A 19,230-nucleotide genomic window follows, 5' to 3' on the forward strand; every position below is an offset into this window, starting at 1 on the left:
TGTTTCATATTTGTTAGATTTATATTCATGAAGTAATTGCAATTGTTCCGGACTACTGACAGCTAGTCCTTAACTTGGACTTTTATAAAACAAGCTGACAGAAAAAGCTTCTATTCTAGCCAATATCGTTACTCAATACAGGAATTTCTTAAGGCATACTTTTTATAACTAAGTTAATGCTAAATAAAAACAAAGTGATTTGTATTCAAACACGTTTAATAAACAAATCAATCAAAACTTACTAGTTTAAAATTGAAGAGACTTTTCAGCAGCAAAGGGTATACAGACTTTCACAGGCCCATACCGTGGTTAATTAAGTTTTCTATACATGAAGTAAATAGATGTGGGGCTAGAGAAGGGCTAGGTTGTGTGTCTGGCTGTACTGATGTGGGTTATGAGGGTCTGGAGCTCCTGTAGTCTGGATTCCAGCCACTGTGGCGGTGGTTCAGTAGTGTTGGCTTCATCTTCGATGAGAGCCTGAAGGGCTTTCAAAGCACTCTCAGCTGTCTGGATGTAGCGGCTGTACTCCTCTGCACTGGTCTCCTGCCGAGCTCTCTTTGGGCATGGCTGAGAGGGAGGAAGAATTACAGGGAAATTGTACATCAACATGATTCAATTTGACATCAAACAAGGCAGAAATCTTGCTTGTACAAATGAAATTTTGACTTGCTGTGCAGAAAATAATGTAATAATTAATAAGTACTTTGCCAAATAAACATACCATTTTACCGTGCTCGTGTTATGGCTAAGGAAAGTTTGGACTGAGCTACTAGAAATATATCAAATGTCAGCATTGCAAACACTAAAATCTCACATATTGATACATTTATAAAAAAATATAAATCTATATATACCTAGATTGTTGGGGCTCCAACCAAAAGGTCGGTGCACATTTAAACCCCACTGGAAACCACGGACTTTAATTACATATCATCCCCCTCACTCTTTTCAAGTGTTTTTAGTCAACTATCAAAATATTAAAAAAGAAAGAAAGCCACTACCTCCTAGTGGTAGATGTACACTAGGAGGTAGTGTTGTATTGGCCAGCAGCCACTCAGAGTGGCCTTGACAGTATAAATGTGTAGCGACAGTGCGTGGTCATGCATATTCATGAAGCCTGTGAATGAAGTTTTAATTTAACTTAATGACATCACGAACCTCTGAATGGGCCACAGCTTCAGCAGCCGGTTTGTTTGAAGCATTTTTTTTGTTGTTCTCCAGCCTCTCATTGTGTTGCTCAATAACTGCTGTCTCCAGCTTGAGCCTCTGTAGCCGTGACTCCACATCTTCCTGTGCATTAACAGTCTACAACAAAGCACAGACTTGTTCACATCCGTATGTTTTATTTCAAGTTGATCTTCGTCGCAATATGTCGGCACCCCCTTACCTTGCTAAGATAGTTCACCACCTTCGTCTTGGTATCTTCTACACCCAAGCTCAGGGAAATGACCTCTTCATGGTTTGTAATCTTAAAAACCAAACGGACACATTACGTTTGTGACAAGGCATAAACTGTATATAATAATTATTATATAATTATAGCTATTGAGTTGCGGCCATACCTCTGCAAACTGAGAAAAGGCCTCCAGGGCGTGCTGATGTAGCAGCCAGGATCTGTCAGCCAACAGGACTCCAAACAGGTTACTCAGCCTCGGCAGAATTTGATTCTGTGGAAAATAAAAGAATAACAGACATTACAGAATTTACATTGCAGACTTTCAGAATTCAAATATCGTATCTACAGTTTCAACTAATGATTATTATTAATTGTTTTTTCATATTTTACATTTATTTAGTTTATGAATTGTCAAAAATAATGAGAAATGCATATATGATGCAAGAAACCAAAAGAGATGTTTTAAACTATTACTTGACAACACAAAAGTATTTACTTCATGAACACATGAGGGACAAGCAACTAAATTGGGAAACTACAAATGATTGGTATTTTTTTTGTTGCAAATACCAAACAACTGGAGGATCAACATTTTAATTTACCTCTTCAACCCCAATCAACCCCATTACGTATGGACTCACTCGTAAGTCTTGCAGGGTCAAAGATGTTTAGAGTGACTTACAATGAGAACAGCAGTAGAATAACTGAATAAGGAGCGCGAAGAATTTAAAGGTATTTGCAATAATCTGGTCTCACTACCTGGCTGTCCGGAGGGACAAAGATCTTCCCCAAAGAGGAGAGGAACTGCAGAGCAGCCAGCAGCTGACCTGCACACTTCTGAGACACCACAGCATCCACACACAACAGAGCCTGGGTGGGACACACACAGACAGACAGACACACACATGCACGTCAAAAGAAGTGTTCTCCATTCCTCATTTGTTCAATGTTAACTGTGATAACTAACAGCATACCTGACAAATGACTTGAGGTTCGAGGTCTTTCACTAAAATGGCTGATATTGACAGGAGCAGCTGCAGAGTGCACTGGAGCGCAGGGTGGGTCAGCACCTGAAGTATGACAGGTTACAGGGATAATAGTCATGTATTTGTACTACACTTGTGTGCGTGTGTGTGTGTATTTACATCTCACCTGGTCCGGACTCATTCGTAACCAGAGCTGTGTGATTATCCTTATTGCAGACAACACACACTGTTCCTCAGGAGATGATTGTACTTGGACCACCGCTAGGAGGGATAACAGCACCATGTTCTAGAGACAAGAGGAACTACGTAAAATACAACTTTTACAATTTCCCCATCCTGCTTCCTTTTATTGTTTTTTCAGCTGGATTTTATCAGTCTGGCAAGAATTTGACTGATAGCAGCTGGACAACATGACTGTATAATACTATAATATTTTTTTTCTTTCTTTTTTTTACAATTATTAAAAGGTGGACGAAAGGACAGGTCATTTATGGGTCAACAATAAATGGAATCAAGAACATTCCACAGTGTCACATTCTAAAACCAACAAGATTAACAAATGATCAGGTAACCGTCAAACCCTGTTCATGCTTACAGATTGACAAATCATAAAAAGGCGAGGATAAATTACACAATATGATAAAAGCAATACATGTATAATTCAGTGCAATAAGTGTTATGCTGTCAAGACTTAAAACTTCATAAAAACATCCATGTAACCTCAAAAGGAGGAGAAAGAGGGCTCACTTGCAATACTAAGTGAGAACATTTTGGCTCTCACTTGAATAAGGACTGAGTATTGGTGACCTCTCCTTAATCTGTGCCCTCGGTTTTCAACAATGGGAGTTTATTTTACAATCTTACTCTTGATATCACTTGTTGTGGTCATTTGTCATCTATCCACTCTCTCAAGTGCACAAGGACAGAAATTATGCGAAGCCTTGCCCTTGATGCTTGTACTGCCCCTTTCCTCTCCATGTATTAGATGATCACTACATTTTCCTTGTTACATTCAGAAGTAAAACGGACAGTAAATGCACATTAACACCATTTACCCTAATCTCACTAATTTGAAATAACATCTATTTTAGAATTGCTAGTTGTGTCTTTGCACATTTATGGCGTCTTGCTCACTTAAGCACAAAGCAGACATTAACCCACTACTCATTCATGCCAGTTGAAGATAAAAACCAACAGACCATCCTCTACAGTGACATTAATAAATAGCACTGACTGGTTAAGATTGCCCTCCAGCTACAACCCGTATCTGAGGTTGTCCTCACCACTTTGTCCACTTCTCCTAGTTTGTACCCTCCGTTCTGCCAGGCGGTCAGAGCTTTTTGAGTAAGGCCGATGATGTCCGTCTCTACACGGTGGCAGGCATCATGTGAAAGAGCTCTGAGGAGGACGTGTCGCCACACAGGAAGGTTTTCCACCTCAGAGGGTGGGAAACGTGCAAGCAGCTCCATCTGGAAAGACAAAACACTTCAGATTAATGAAAAATCATCTTATATCAAGGTCATGATCTTGTACAGGTGGATGTGTTTTTTCTTTTTTATTACATGGACAAGTGTTATCCAAAACCAGAAACTATGACTCTAGACTGATAGTTGTCTGGGGGATGGTACAGATGACATATTGACATAGTAAAAGAGTAAACCTGAGTAAATATCTGAGGGAATATCTTTTGGAAGAATAGTGTTCATCACTTCAAGAAAAGTTCCTGAGATTTGTAGAATCTTCGCAAAGGAGCACGGAAGCTGTTCTTGTGACCCAGCACCTTACTTTGTTGATTTGTCATGTCACATATAGGTTTATAAAACGTAAAAACATATCTGTATGTATATAAAATATACTTCCCGTTTACATTTTTTGTGATAAATAGTCTTTTGTGTGACACAATATAAACATGAGTCCCAACGCCTCTAAATGTTTAAAAGGGGAACACCATCTAAATTAAAAGTTCCAGTATGTTATTTCCATTGCTGAGGAAAGTTCAATCAATATTTGTCTGGAGCTGATCCATAGGCAATGAATATGTTTTTATTTTGTGTACCCAAATAAGCTTTATTCTATTGTAGTGCTCTCAGTTCTGAAACAGACAATGTTCCCATATACTCAGAACATCCCCCTGGGTGCTCTGTGTCATCTATAACATATTTCCCAATTCATTGTCTATGGAGCAGTTCCACACATTATACTTGATGACATCACAAATTTGAGTTTTAACACTCTAGTTTTTTTGGATTTGGAAGAGAGTTGTTCATGTTTACCAATATTTTTGGACTGTCTTAGACCAAATAATTTTGAAAATGGACGTTGTTCTTTTAAGGCTATAACAAGAGAATGCAACCCTTTAAACCCCTTTAATTCTGGAGGGTTTAAGAAACAATGTAAACAGTACACAGAATGATATTCAAAATAGACACTCGTTTTTTTGTCAGTACTGTATAACTGTTAGATATAAGTCGAATACTTGCATTACAAAGTTCACACAATTTTCAATATTTAAGTCACTCTTCCAATGATTTCGCCATCTTTCATCTTATATGGCCTTTCAGTATTCATAAATATTTGCTGAACTGTCAAATGGGATGGTATGGTAGTAAGCATGTGTACTTTGTTTTGCGTGAATTTCAATAGAAAACTAATTTTAATTTCAGTTTCCGGCGTTTCTAACCTGGTGGTTCGGCGTCATGAGGAAAACCATGCGTTTGAGCAGCAGGCCCAGGTGGACCGACTTGTAACACTCAGTGGTGCAAGCTTTCACCTAGGGGAGAACAGCGAGAAGCAGAGAGGAGGTGAAGAACAGTGTGAAGGCTCGGGAGGAGTAAACTCAACAGGGCATCAGGGTAGAAGAAAGGTGGAGAACTGAAGGAGGGGGGACTTGTGGAAAAGAGTGGGATCCAGCCTAATCTGATGATGCAATGACATAACAGGTTATGAAAAGGTGTCCCCGAGGTCCAACAACACCAATTGTCACCTCTGTTGGGGTGCCACAGTAAACACAAAGGACCTCATACTAATAACCCTACAGAGAGCGATTAAGTGGATTTAGAGTTATTTTAGAAAGTGCTCAGGAAGAGGTCACTGACATGGAGAAACATCCATGACCGTGTAGTGACAAGATGGCGAGAGCAAAGATTTCCAATAGTGGGATGAGATCCTGTAAATTATGTCTGAAAAATATAACAAGTCTACAATATGAACGTCTACTGAGCATCTTTATAATTCACGTTCACAAAATGGGTTGTAAAGTGCTATTGGCTGTTAACGCTTTCTTTTTAAATCAAAATAAACAAGACTACAAAATGTATTCTCTCTAAACTGTATTGTGTATTTTCCTGGTCTCTACCCACCAGCTGAGCAACGAGGAGGACATGATGTAGACAGAGTTCTGCTGTCCCATACCTGTAAACAGAGAAGACAAAATCAGCAGTGGATTCAATATAGTGCAGAAATTGTATTTGTTAAAAAATGTTTACAACACTTTGGTGAAACTGAAAAGGTGCCTGAAATGCTGGGATACTGTAGCATACCCTGATCAAAATACAGCTGCACAGTGTACACTTTTTCTAATGCTAATGATATGAAAACACACTCTCACCGTGCTGTAAAGCACCACACATCTGTTGCCAGTAGAGCTGTCTGAGTATCAGCCTGCAGTACAGTATCGACCAAACAACGCTCCTGGCAAACAGATAAAGAAGAGGGGAAGTCAGAGAGACAGGAAAGGAGGGGGTAAACGGCAGAAAACACTGGAGACATACCACGAAATTGAAAAGAAAAGGAGAAAACGAAAGTGAAAGAACTTGACGGGAAATCCTGCACCCCAACCGCCAGAGTGAGATAAAATATCCAAAATAAACAAATTACTTTAAACTAGAATCCAACAACTACTTCATTTTTTTATGCAGATGTCTAGTTCATTGTTTGAGAGTAAAAAAAAAAAAAAAAAAAAAAAAAAACTTAAACTGAAACTTAAAAAAGCACATAAAGGCCAATATTAATTTTTAACATGATCACATGTTGGCTGGTTATGTTATGCTTGAATAATAAATGTTTTTTAATCAAAGTTGACAGTAACAGTAAATCCAAACATATACATACATATAACACAAACATATTAAAGTTGAATTCCATCAAATAATGATACAATGCAGCCTATGAATGTTAATGCATATTTGCCAGTATGGAAATACAGTATCTGTGATAAAACAATATTGGCCAATAATGCCTTGGCTTTCCACATATCAGTAGGGCTCTAATTAAAACAAACATTTACAGATGGGTTTGAGGTCAGGTCACGTCCATGAGAGACTCAGGACAAATGGATTTAAGATAAATATTGGCAAGTGTGACTGAAACCCTGTTGTGATAAGGTCAGCCCCGACTGTTGCCAAGCACCACACCGGCAACTAAAGAAATCCTGTTTATATCAAACATTCTTGATTATTTACAAGATGGCTTGCCAATCGGGTTCCTCTGGCAGATTACATTTCAGCGAATTCTGCCAGATAAGTGTGACTACTACTACTTTACAAAGAAAGATGCACAACATTCTTTCCAGAGGTTTGAGGATAAAACCCAATGGCAGGACATAAGAGGCCTGAAGATAAAAGTGAAAAATAAAGAATGTCTGGTTTCACATTTAGTTTAGGTTTGCGTTCTCTTTCACTCCCCAACTCCCATCCTGTTTTGTCAAACTCAATTTGCATCCCTGTTTTCTACCACTTAAAAAAATGGGCAAATGCTTGGTTTTTGTGTCCAGTGTGGTGGGAAGTGGGTAGAGACGATGCCTGAACCAAAACATACACAATGGAACATAGTCAACATTATCAGCAAAACAGTGTCAAATCTCTTCTACTGATGCTGCTTCTGATACAGTGTATGTGGTTACATGTTTAGACCTCACCAGCACGTGGAAGTACACCGGGGGGAGCGCAGCCACACTGGCACAGAGTTGCACACAGATGTGGTTGTGTAGAGTGACCTGGACCTGGGCCTGACCCTTCATCATCACCCCTGGCAACAGCACAGGTACCTGACGCTCAGTGTAGCATTGCCTGAAACTAGTGAATATGGCCTGGTAGAGAGGAAGCCTGGAGACAGAGGGGGTGGACATACTCTTCATGTCTCATTTAGATACATGCATATTCAATATTTAACTCTACAAGTCTAAAAGTCCTAAATCACTATCTACGATGCTTATTTTCAAAGCTATAGTGTCCTTGGGTTCCATTACTGCTAAATATGATACTAATATCATTATGTATACAAAGCAAAGGTTGAATGATTATAATTATTCTTAAATATTTCCCTCACTCAATATTCCAGCTGTGCAATGTGTTCTATCTCACCTTACCTATATACAGCAGGTCCTTGTGTTATATAATAATTATTTTAATACTTATTCGGAATGCATTCTAAAATAAATCTGAATACAAATCATATGTTGTCAGTTACTTAGGAGCTAAAATGGATTAAATGGATACAATTATGAATAAAGTGGTTTGAGTGTCACCAGCTGATGACAGCAAACTCCTTATTCATTACCTGGGTGTTTCCTCTGAGAACTTGCTGCCAGTGTACCAAAGCTGCAGCACCTCTTCTGGTTGGGAGGGGAGCTGACTCAGGACGCTCACCAGTAAAAGACTCTGAGGAAGCTCATGTTCAGGAGTTAATCCTGAAGACAAACAAGGCAACGGACAGTATTGGATTGTATGTTACATGTTTTGTGGCACAAGTCAGCTGCAAGAAACATGATGACAACCTTCCTTTAAAGGGTAACTGTTTTTTTTCAACCTGGACCCTATTTTCCTATGTTTTTGTGTGTAAGTGACAACAATCTTTGAAATTGGTCACTAATTAAACCCACCAAAAAAAAACAAACATACTTTTAGTGTGTATAGAGCCAACATATTTTCACATGTAAATTGGTAAACTATGCGTTTATTTTAGGGCTGTCAAAATAACGCGCTAATTTCGATGAATTCATCTGCGTTAAAAAAAATAACGCAGGTTAATCCATTCCATATTGAACTTTGACCCGGAGCCGTTCTAGCCACCATTCGACTGTAAAATGAAGGAGGGAGACGAGAATGTGCTGCCTGGATCATTAATTGGAACATTTACTTATAAAAATCTTCTTCCTGAATAGCGTTGGGTACCGAAATCCGGTGCTAATACGGCACAGGTGCCTTCACGACCTGTATCTACCAGACCGAATAGCAACGTGGATTTCGGCGCCACTGATATGTCTGCACTTCTCTCGGATGCTCTGAAACAGACGTTACAGGCAACAGAAACATCGCTGCACGTGATGCTAGTTAACACTATACTCGACAGCAGCTAACGTTAGCCTACTGCTAGCTAGTAGCTGGATTAAATACGGTTACAATCATAGACAGTATATAAGAATGGACCAACAGATCCCGTTGCTCTGGACGGAGACCAGTGAAGGATATTAGAAGCACTTTTCCGGTGATGGCTAAGCGTTACTGCACAGCCTCCAACTGAGACAGACGACGTAAATGTGCTGTGAGCAACCTGTCTGAAAGTTGTAAGTCTTCTGGTAGCTGTGCCAAGAGAAATCTCAATCATTCCCAATCTAGCAGAGACAGAGAGCGTAGGTATATGTAAGGAGATAAAATAGGCACAGGCTAATTATTGCTAACTAAAATGGTAGTTAACATTAGTAATTACACTTAAACAGCTAATGTGAGACGAAACTGCCTGCACGCTTCTCTTGTACTGTACGGTAATTTATCTACTATGCGACAGTAAGTCGCGTGGTTATGACACAATCGTTAGCCTATTTTTACAAAAACATCTACTACAGAGCCATAACGTGAGGTACAAGGTAATGGAGCCTTTTATACATTGTCGTGTTTCTTTAGAAATAAATAATGGACAAATATAGTCTTGAAACGCTTCAGATGTAAAGTTATTCGCTGTCAAAGTGGCGCCAAAATGAATGGCAGTCAATGGAATGCTAACGGGAGGTGATGGCTTGTTAGCATCAAAATGGCGCCATAGGAGCTGCGCAGTCCGAGGAGAAGCTTACCCCCTTGGTTAAAATGCTGACAGCTAACGCTAAACGGTGTAAAGTGTGACTGTATTTTACTGTAGAGGATTCAACACCGGGATGTAGCCATAGACAGTATATACGAATGGACCAACAGATCCCGTTGCTCTGGACAGAGACCGGTGAAGGATATTAGAAGCACTTTTCCGGTGAGCGCTGAGCGTTACTGCGCAGCCTCCAACTGAGAGAGACGACGTAAATGTGACGTGAGCAACCTATCTGAAAGTTGGAAGTCTTCTGGTAGCTGTGCCAAGAGAAACCTCAATCATTCCCAATCTTGCAGAGACGGAGAGCGTAGGTATATGTAAGGAGATAACATGGACACAGGCTAATTATTGCTAACTAAAATGCTAGTTAACATAGTAATTAAACTTAAACAGCTAATGTAAGTCGAAACTGCCTGCGAGCTTCTCCTGTACTATACAGTAATTCCTCTACTATGCGACAGAAAGTCGCGTGGTTATGACACAATCGTTAGTCTATTTTTACAAAAACGTCTACTACGGAGCCATAACGTGAGGTACAAGGTAATGGAGCCTTTTATACATTGTCGTGTTTCTTTAGAAATAAACAATGGAAAAATCAAGTCTTTAAACGCTTCAGATGTTTAGTTATTCGCTGTCAAAGTGACGTCAAAATGAATGGCAGTCAATGGGATGCTAACGTCGAGTGATCGTTTTGTAGCATCAAAATGGCGCCATAGGAGGTTCTAGCTCTGAAGCGAAGCTTACCCCCTTGGATGTAGCGAACAGTCTGCAGCTGCCGGAAAAACACAGACGGTGCGTTAAATGAAACTGGTAACCTACAGCCTCGTGGTGCATTCAAAGTTGTTGTTAAATGCCCTTTTCCTATCTGGTGGTTGTTATTCTCATTCAACAGCAATTTACTAGTCAAATAAATTATTGTTATAGTTATTACATTATTATAAATTCATTTAATGTTGACCATATGGCCTAGCAATAAACAAGCTGTTCTTTAATGTTGCCAACTGTTTAGTGCCCTTTTTTTTTTTTTTTAACTAAAAAGTATCGGTTAAGGCACCGGGCAAAAATTATGTATGCGATTAATTTAGATTAATTAATCACAGAGTATGTAATTAATTAGATTAATTGTTTTAATCGATTGACACCCCTAGTTTATTTCAACCAAAACTAGAGTTGTGATGGTTGGAAAATTGGACCCAAAACGGCTTTTCATAGTTTTATTTCGTTTCTGTCGACTTTGATGAAGTGTATTTTATGATGCTAAAATTACTGTTTATTTACATGGAGTCTGGTGGCTTTAGCAAACGCAATTTCATGGATGTTTTTACGTTTAAAAAAAGGATCTTACACTTTAACAGAAAGGTTGATCGGCTTAGAAATCCTTTCCATAATTTTGTCAGACACTTAGAATATTAATCTGAGCCTGTCAATGGCAAGCACTTTTGTGAAGGTAAATACAAGCTGGAAAATTGCCCTATTAACTTACATTGTAGCTTGTTTCACCGCTGCCACCTGCAGCGATCTTGCTTAATACTGGACCAATGTTAAAGATAGTTGTTCCCATCAGAGACTTAGACACAAAAACAGGTTGATAAAAACGGTAGTTCCCCTTTAAGTAAGAACATACAACATTTTCCTGCAGCTTTTCGCAACAATTTCCTAAATATAAAAATTGTCAGAGATGGGAGTTGTCCGCAGATTAAAAGTTTTGGAAGCAAACGATTGGAAAGTCAGCAAGGACGTTAGCTGAAGGCCGCTCAAGTTGTCTATACATTGTATTAGTGATGCGCTGATGCATTATACTGGACTGGTATCAGCAAAGATGCTGCTCTAATTCACCAAACTAGACAGGAATATTGGAATTGACTAATTAGTTCATCCAAAAGGAAAGTGAACCTTATACACACATTACTCTTAATGTGCTAAAAAGCTTTCATCTGTAGGACCTGGACAGACGTTACATTGTCACCCTAACAGTAGGTAAAATGGATATAAAGCAGTTATTGAAATAGGACATGGACACCATTGTCTCACAGAGCTGAAGCTCCTCACAGATGATAAAAAAGAAAAGAATTATGGATGGTGGTGAAACACCTCCAGCAAAAGTTTAGAAAATAAAACAAAAAAAAACAGGTAGAATAGCCTTAACTAACATTGCCCTATTTGTTAAGTTTGCAAAATGTAGTTTTTCTTTTCCAAAGCCACAATTTTCAGTCAATTCAAGTCCACCGCCACAAGTCAGACTTCTATTATTTTCAGTTACAATTACAATGAACATGTAATACAATATTTATTGTATAGCACATTACTAGAACATGAACTTTATGGCATTATAATGAGGAATTTGCACCTGCTCATCACAGAAAAGTATATAAAACAATGTCTCCACTGCAAAGGGAAATAGAGAATCTGGGAAAAGAGAACAAGCTTTAAACTTACGCAGGTCCTGCTGGAGGACAACTTCAGCGAAGGGCCTTAAAGGCAACAGATGGAGCACGAGGGCATCCATGGGAACCAGAGCTGCTGCATTCAGCTCCTCTGATAGAGCCGAGGGCAGTGTTGGAGCACACAAGCTGGGAGGGATCTTACTGAAAGACGAGAATGTACGTTACCGTGTTACTCATAATTGTCAACTGAAAGGTTAAACTGTAGTCTGAATCTGCTACTTAAAGCCACACATACCTGATGATCTGGAGGTAGAGTTGATGAAAGCAGTAACAATACTTTGTCAGAAAAAATTTAAATTCCTGTAGAAAAGATAAGGAATGATGTAAGATCAGCAGCTTTGTATTATGTATAAAGTCGAAAGGAAGTCAAGAAGATCCTGATTTTTAGTACCTTTATGTAATGAACCAAAGTGTTGGCAAAAAATCTACACATCTTTGCAGTTTTCTGGAAGAGCTTGTATTCTGGACTTTGTGTTGCCTCCTTTAAAAAGGACAAAAGAGCATCAATGCAAAAAGGTGACAAAGATCAAGTCTACTTTAATAAACCCAAGTGCCACTTTTTTGAAAACAAAGGGGTATAACAGAGGAAAAACCCACGCATAAATATCCACCATTGTGGTGAATCTAGTTCAAATGAGGAATGTAGTGTACTTGGGCCACCACATTCACATTTTTCATATTGAGCTTACACTAATTCTCAAGTGAACAAGAATAACAGTTTAAGAAAAATAAGTTCATACTCTTAGAATATTAAAGAAAACAAAACTTCATACTCATTTAATAGATCTGCATCTGTGAAACTGTAAAAAGCTGCTAAAAAGCTATAATTAATCTTTTTTGTAATCCTTTTTTTTGCTACTATCAATCAGAACTTCCTTACCTGTAGACCAGCATGTTTAATCTGTTCAGCCAGCTCCACACAGTTGTGGAAGGAGGCCAACAGGTTGTCACACAGGCTGTTGCTGATGTCACCGTGATGTAGATGTTCCTCCACCAATGACTGGTATTTCAGACTCTGTCTGAACAGAAGTAACCAAAATTAACTATTAAATCCATCCAACTCTTATACCAAAGTGATGCATGTAGTAACACAACATAGGTGTCAACATGAGTGTCTGCTGTACTGACTTGATGAGGAATTTCCATGTGTTTGCATGCAGTGCTATGTCCAGGTTGGAGATAATAGAGCAGATATCCAGCAGGTTGTGAATCACTGAGGAAGATTTAAAAAAAAAAACTTGCATTGAATGTATACAGGTACAACTGTAGGGCTTAATAACAAAAGGTGTGGCAGTGGAAAACCGACAGATGCATACACAAACCTGTTACAATGTCAGAGACCTCTTCCTCTGAGGCACTGCTGTCCAGGGAGATCCTGTCCAGCAGCTCCAACAAACCCTTCTGCAGGGAGTAGGCCTCCTTGAAGAGTCCCTGCAGCAGGTCGGCCACCAGGGACAGACGGCCACAGTAAACCACCTCACTCTCCTTAAGACAACATGCAGTTATGCTTAAACTCATTGTTTTCATTTTTATAGATTTTCATACAAACAAAATAAATAAATAAAAAATCTTAAGAAGAAGATTGATTTAAATGTATTTGTGACTGAATTGTATGTTCCCATGCATCCCTAAGTGGTTGTGTTTCCTGCTACGTAAAGACCAGTTAGTGAGGAGGAAGTACAAATGAGCTGCTAAGTCCCTCTAGGTATGTTTGTGCTACAGGTGGTATTTTTTATTTTTTTATTCAGTGTTGCCTGAACTTTGGAATTACTAGTAAATGTTTTAAATCCAATTTTAACCATTTTAAAATAGTCAAAATAAACACTTATAAATTCCCCAATGTTTGTTTTAAATAAAAACTGAAATTCTCCGTATGTATAAACTAATCATGCACCACATGAGGTTAGATCTGAATAATTATTTTAGTCAACAACTCATGTTATTAATCACAAATTGTAAACCATTAATTTCACTTAACGCATCTCCTGTACATAACATAGTTATCTTATATATCTTTATAATTCATTTTGATTAATAATAGCATTATTATTGTATTAACAATATTGTTACAAATACAAAGCATTAAGCCATAATTATAGCAATTATGGCACAGCATTATTAAAGCTGCATAAAAACATGCAATGCAGATTGGGAGTAAGCTCTGCATATAGTTAAAATGTCAGCCAGCGGTGAACTAAACAGACCAACCTTGCAGTGCTGAAAGGTTTCCCTCAGGACTTTCATGATACAAGTTGGTAACGAGCGGAAAGCATCCAAGTCAGGGGCTTCCTCAAATGAGCCAATGTGACGCACACAAGTGGATAGTGCATCAATAATCTGCATCATTGCCTGAAATAGACACGAGGGAGGATCTTATTAAAATATTGGTAAGGAGTGAAGTGACAACTATGTTTTTCAGAAAATATATACATATCATAAACTTGCAAGGTACTAACTGTACCATTTTGAAATGAACAGCATTTACATGTAACAACTAAGTCAGCAATTATAATAGTACCTGCAGAATGTTCCTTAGTAAGGAACACCGTTCAGTGTTTTGACTGGACAGGCCTCCAACTTGGTCCAAGATTTCTTTCATCATGCTGTCAAACATCGTCACCGCCTGCAGACATTTGTAACAGATAAGGACAGAGACAGTCACACAGACAAATCAATACACTTGTAAGGGAAGATGTAGATGTACCAGTTATTCACAAGACAACTATAGTTCTACCAAAAATTCCCACAAACACAAGAAATTGTTCATAAGGCACAGATTTAGTGTAACTAATTCTGCAGCAAAAACTCACTGTCTGAAATAGTTAATAATAATAATAATAATAATAATAATAATAATAATAATAATAACAACAATAATATTAAGAAGAAATATCAAATATCATCCTCTTCAGACATCGGAAATGACTTACGATGTAACATGTTATATTAGCTGTTTAAATATAAAATAACTAAATATTGTGCTGTTCTTTAACAGCCTTGCGTTTAGATAAAATGTAATTTAAGGATGTTTACCATGACCTCCATACACTCTGTGCTATTTAACAAATGCTAGTAACGGTATTCACATAATAGGTCCTGAAGACAATATACATTCACCATGTTGTTTACCTTTGGTAAGATCTTGGAGAAGCACTCATCTTCTAGCTCAGACAAACCAATATGAGGGAGGAACATGTCTGTAATGATCTTCAGTATACCTGTAGGGATGTTGTTTTTAGGACAGTTCATAATTAGATCACAAATAGTACTCAAGGCACAAAGTTAGCAGTTTGTCATTACAATTTGTGCAACAAACTTACGTATATGATCATCCCAACTCTCAGAGTTATTATGCAAAGAGTGCAAATAGTCAAGGAAAACAACAGCATTACAGCAAATTCATTTCCAATGTATAAACCTGACAAATACATCATGATTGCAATAGTGAGAAAAAAAAGATAGATGCGCATGAGCAAAATGCAAACTTGTGCCCAGCTTCACCCAGAAAATACCAAACTAAATGTTCACCAAACATTATCATATTGGGAGGGCTTTTTTTTCCCCCATGATGACGCATAAGAACAGGCACACTGCCACCCCCTCATTAAAAAGGTAAATTTAATAGAAATGTACTCGTATGATGCCATGAATCATGATATCACAATAATCAACTGAGTTACGTTTAAGAGGATATAGTGAGTTTTGGCAGGACAGTCTTGAGCTTCTGGCGACAGGTTTCCTGACTCCATTGCACCACCTCGTCCAGGAGAGAAGTGTTGGTCTGGGACATGATGACAGCAGTCACCGGGGTAGCCAGGACAACTGACAAAACAACGTTTTAGAACAATGTCACCGAGTGAATCACTCTAAATGGCTTAATTTAGCACAATAACTTTATCAGTATTTTCGTCCCAAAGCTGATGTTTTTAGACTAGTCTGTAGTTGTTTGGACTAAAGACAACTGAGGCCAACGTTAGCTTGTGTGTTTTCTGCGGTATGTTTTGCTAAAGGTAACATTTAACGTTAGCCTGGTAACGTTAGTGTTAATTTGGATAGGTAGATATAGCTTTTTCTTACCAGAAACGAGACTGTATGTTCTGTTCAAAAGCGTACAGTCACACCTACGCGTTTGTTTCTTACAACGGCACCATTGTATATTTGTTAACGACTATAATGTAGCTAGATAGAGCAGCCAGAGAGCAGCCAAAAAGTTGATTGTCGGACAGAAACAACGCGCGCCGCTGTTTGAATCGGATGTGACGTAGTGAGCAAAGCTACTCATCCGTCCTCACTCTGATTGGTTGAAATAACGCAATGACTGCAAAGCGCTGTAAATAACAACCGTCACTATGAGGCTGTGAAATATAAAAACATATATTCTGTATTACTGTAAGTGAAGCCTCAAATGCCACTAATATTGTATTGTATATCTGTAAATAATATATAATGATTCCAAAGAAAAAAAAAAAAAATTCCTGTACACACTTCTGCATTGATTATTTAAAAAAAGAGCCGAAGTTTTGGTTAAGGACCTTTCACAGGCTACATAAACTTAGCACAAAAAGTAAGGAAATTTGTGTTTGGTAGATTATTTCTCTGTGGTAACAATGCTTTTTGGCAATAAATCTTATACCGTTGGAAAGTCTGTTTAGTTCCCTTTCAAATGGTGCCCCATTTGTAAGGAACATGCATTTGTGGGATGTGCAGCATGCATGTGGGTTGCACCCATGAAAAATGTTGCCAAATCTTCTCTGCCATTGCCAAACAGGTTATTTTGCTGTTGCTATTGACACTTGTTTTCAGCTTCTGGTACCCCAGGTACTGCCAAATAAAGATGAGATTCTGCAACCAGTGGCAATCCCATATCTCCACAGTCTGGGACCGAACTCTATCCTCCAAGATGACAACTCTCGCCCCCACAGGGTCGGGGTTTATCAGAGACTACCTCCAGAATGTGGGAGTGGAGAGGATGGAATGGCCTGCCAGCAGTCCTGACCTCAACCTCATTCAATACTTGTGGGATCAGCTTGGGCGTGCTGTTCGTGCCAAAGTGACCAACACAACCATGTTGGCTGACTTACGACAAATGCTGGCTGAAGAATGGGATGCCATCCCACAGCAGTGTGTGACCAGGCTGGTGACCAGCATGAGGAGGAGGTGCCAGGCTGTTGTGGCTGTGTATGGTTCTTCCACACGCTACTGAGGCTCCTGTTTGTGAAATGAATCAATTGTTAAATTGCCAATATGTCTTGTTTCTTCAAACTTTAATCATCCAATCTACCAAACACCAAACGAGTCAATGGCAGAATAAGCTGTTTGGCATTGGCAGAGAAGATTTGGCAAATCTTTCATGGGTGCAACCCACATACTCAGCGCTGCTGCTCATCCCACAAATGCATGTTCCTTACAAATGGGGCACCATTTGAAAGGGAACTAAACAGGCTTTCCAATGGTATAAGATGTATTGCCAAAAAGCATTTAACAGTTACCACACAGAAATAATCTACCAAACACAAATTTCCTTACTTTTTGTGCTAAGTTTATTTTTTTCAGACATTTTTCATTTACCTAGGCTATAAAAAGGGAATTTTATGTATTGTCTCGTGTCCCATGTAATGAACTTTAAATGCTGTAACTACTGTACATTTAATAACCCTTACAAAATGGAGGACACTTAATAAAATATGTTGATGGAAATATAATTAAATTCCAGGGCAGAGTTTCAACATAAAACACTGCTGTCAGAACAAATCTTGTCAGATGCATTCATAGAAATTTTCTTAAAGTTGACCTAATACTTAGCTCTATAATAATAATAGGGGATGAGCCTTCGCAAATCTGGGCTCATGAAGTTAAAACACCCAAAAGTAGGCTATAATGGTCTCCATGTTATAGAATAACATAATAGGATATATCAGACCTATGTTATGCACACTTGTTATATGTTCTGTCATATATGTCAAGGTTTAAACAATACTGCACAACAGGAAATGGTGAACAAATGACAGGGAAACAAGCAAAACAGTGAATGAATTAACAGAATAATAAAATAAAATAATAAAAATAAATAAATAATAAATAATAAAATAAAATTCCACACATTCGAGAAAAAAGAGATGGGCCTACAGCCTACAATTAAACATATATTTTAATAAAGAGTTTTAAAATAAAGTTGGGCTTAATAATGAATAAAGAGGCATAAACAAGAAGGCTTTCATAAGGATTAAATAGCCAAAAGCAATAAGAATAAGTATATCCATCCATCCATCCATCTTCATCCGCTTATCCGGGGTCAGGTCGCGGGGGTAGCAGCTCCAGCAGGGGACCCCAAACTTCCCTTTCCCGGGCCACATTAACCAGCTCCGACTGGGGGATCCCGAGGCATTCCCACGCCAGGTTAGAGATATAATCCCTCCACCTAGTCCTGGGTCTCCCCCGAGGCCTCCTCCCAGCTGGACGTGCCTGGAACACCTCCCTAGGGAGGCGCCCAGGGGGCATCCTTACCAGATGCCCGAACCACCTCAACTGGCTCCTTTCGACGCAAAGGAGCAGCGGCTCTACTCCGAGCTCCTCACGGATAACTGAGCTTCTCACCCTATCTCTAAGGGAGACGCCAGCTACCCTCCTGAGGAAACCCATTTCGGCCGCTTGTACCCTGGATCTTGTTCTTTCGGTCATGACCCAGCCTTCATGACCATAGGTGAGGGTAGGAACAAAAACTGACCGGTAGATTGAGAGCTTTGCCTTCTGGCTCAGCTCTCTTTTACGTCTAACGGTGCGATAAATTGAATGTAATACCGCACCTGCTGTGCCGATTCTCCGACCAATCTCCCGCTCCATTGTCCCCTCACTCGCGAACAAGACCCCAAGGTACTTGAACTCCTTCACTTGGGGTAAGGACTCATTCCCTACCTGGAGAAGGCACTCCATCGGTTTCCTGTTGAGAACCATGGCCTCCGATTTAGAGGTGCATTGTTCCTCTTCAACCTGAGATTCGACAATCGACCGAACCCTCCTTTCCAGCACCTTGGAGTAGACTTTACCGGGGAGGCTGAGAAGTGTGATACCCCTGTAATTGGCACACACCCTCTGGTCCCCCTTTTTAAAAAGGGGAACCACCACCCCGGTCTGCCACTCCTTAGGCACCGTCCCAGACTTCCACGCAATGTTGAAGAGGCGTGTCAACCAAGACAACCCCTCCACACCCAGAGCTTTAAGCATTTCTGGACGGATCTCATCAATTCCTGGGGCTTTGCCACTGTGGAGTTGTTTAACTACCTCAGCAACCTCCACCAGGGAAATTGATGCCAATCCCCCCTCATCCTCCAGC

At 39.3% G+C, this 19,230-nt stretch overlaps 1 protein-coding gene across 1 annotated transcript; it reads right to left on the reverse strand.

Moving 5' to 3' along the window:
* Positions 1 to 198: 198 nt before the first annotated feature.
* On the reverse strand, positions 199 to 15,254 carry firrm (fignl1 interacting regulator of recombination and mitosis). The gene is made up of 23 exons (XM_078259085.1): positions 15,221 to 15,254; positions 15,030 to 15,118; positions 14,419 to 14,523; positions 14,109 to 14,249; positions 13,223 to 13,385; positions 13,029 to 13,113; positions 12,781 to 12,919; positions 12,292 to 12,381; positions 12,136 to 12,200; positions 11,893 to 12,041; positions 7,939 to 8,068; positions 7,298 to 7,484; positions 5,990 to 6,072; positions 5,742 to 5,793; positions 5,063 to 5,152; positions 3,666 to 3,851; positions 2,549 to 2,668; positions 2,371 to 2,466; positions 2,156 to 2,266; positions 1,563 to 1,667; positions 1,388 to 1,468; positions 1,159 to 1,305; positions 199 to 567 (listed from the first exon to the last, which is right to left on the reverse strand). The coding sequence occupies exons 2-23, from the start codon at positions 15,093 to 15,095 to the stop codon at positions 361 to 363; spliced, it is 2,598 nt and encodes an 865-aa protein (XP_078115211.1). The 5' UTR covers positions 15,096 to 15,118; positions 15,221 to 15,254; the 3' UTR covers positions 199 to 360.
* Between the last annotated feature and the right edge of the window lie 3,976 nt (positions 15,255 to 19,230).

This window comes from Sander vitreus, chromosome 9, assembly GCF_031162955.1.
Source record: "Sander vitreus isolate 19-12246 chromosome 9, sanVit1, whole genome shotgun sequence".
NCBI lineage: Eukaryota > Metazoa > Chordata > Actinopteri > Perciformes > Percidae > Sander > Sander vitreus.

What these genes read in the sequence shown, in the direction of transcription:
- firrm (XM_078259085.1), bottom strand. Translation starts at nt 15,095, where the DNA reads ATGTTCCTCCCTCATATTGGTTTGTCTGAGCTAGAAGATGAGTGCTTC. An exon ending in CGGTGTACTTCCACGTGCTG is followed by an intron (nt 6,073 to 7,297) that starts GTGAGGTCTAAA and finishes TCTGTTTGCCAG; the next exon opens with GAGCGTTGTTTGGTCGATAC. An exon ending in TCCTCCTCGTTGCTCAGCTG is followed by an intron (nt 5,153 to 5,741) that starts GTGGGTAGAGAC and finishes GTTCTCCCCTAG; the next exon opens with GTGAAAGCTTGCACCACTGA.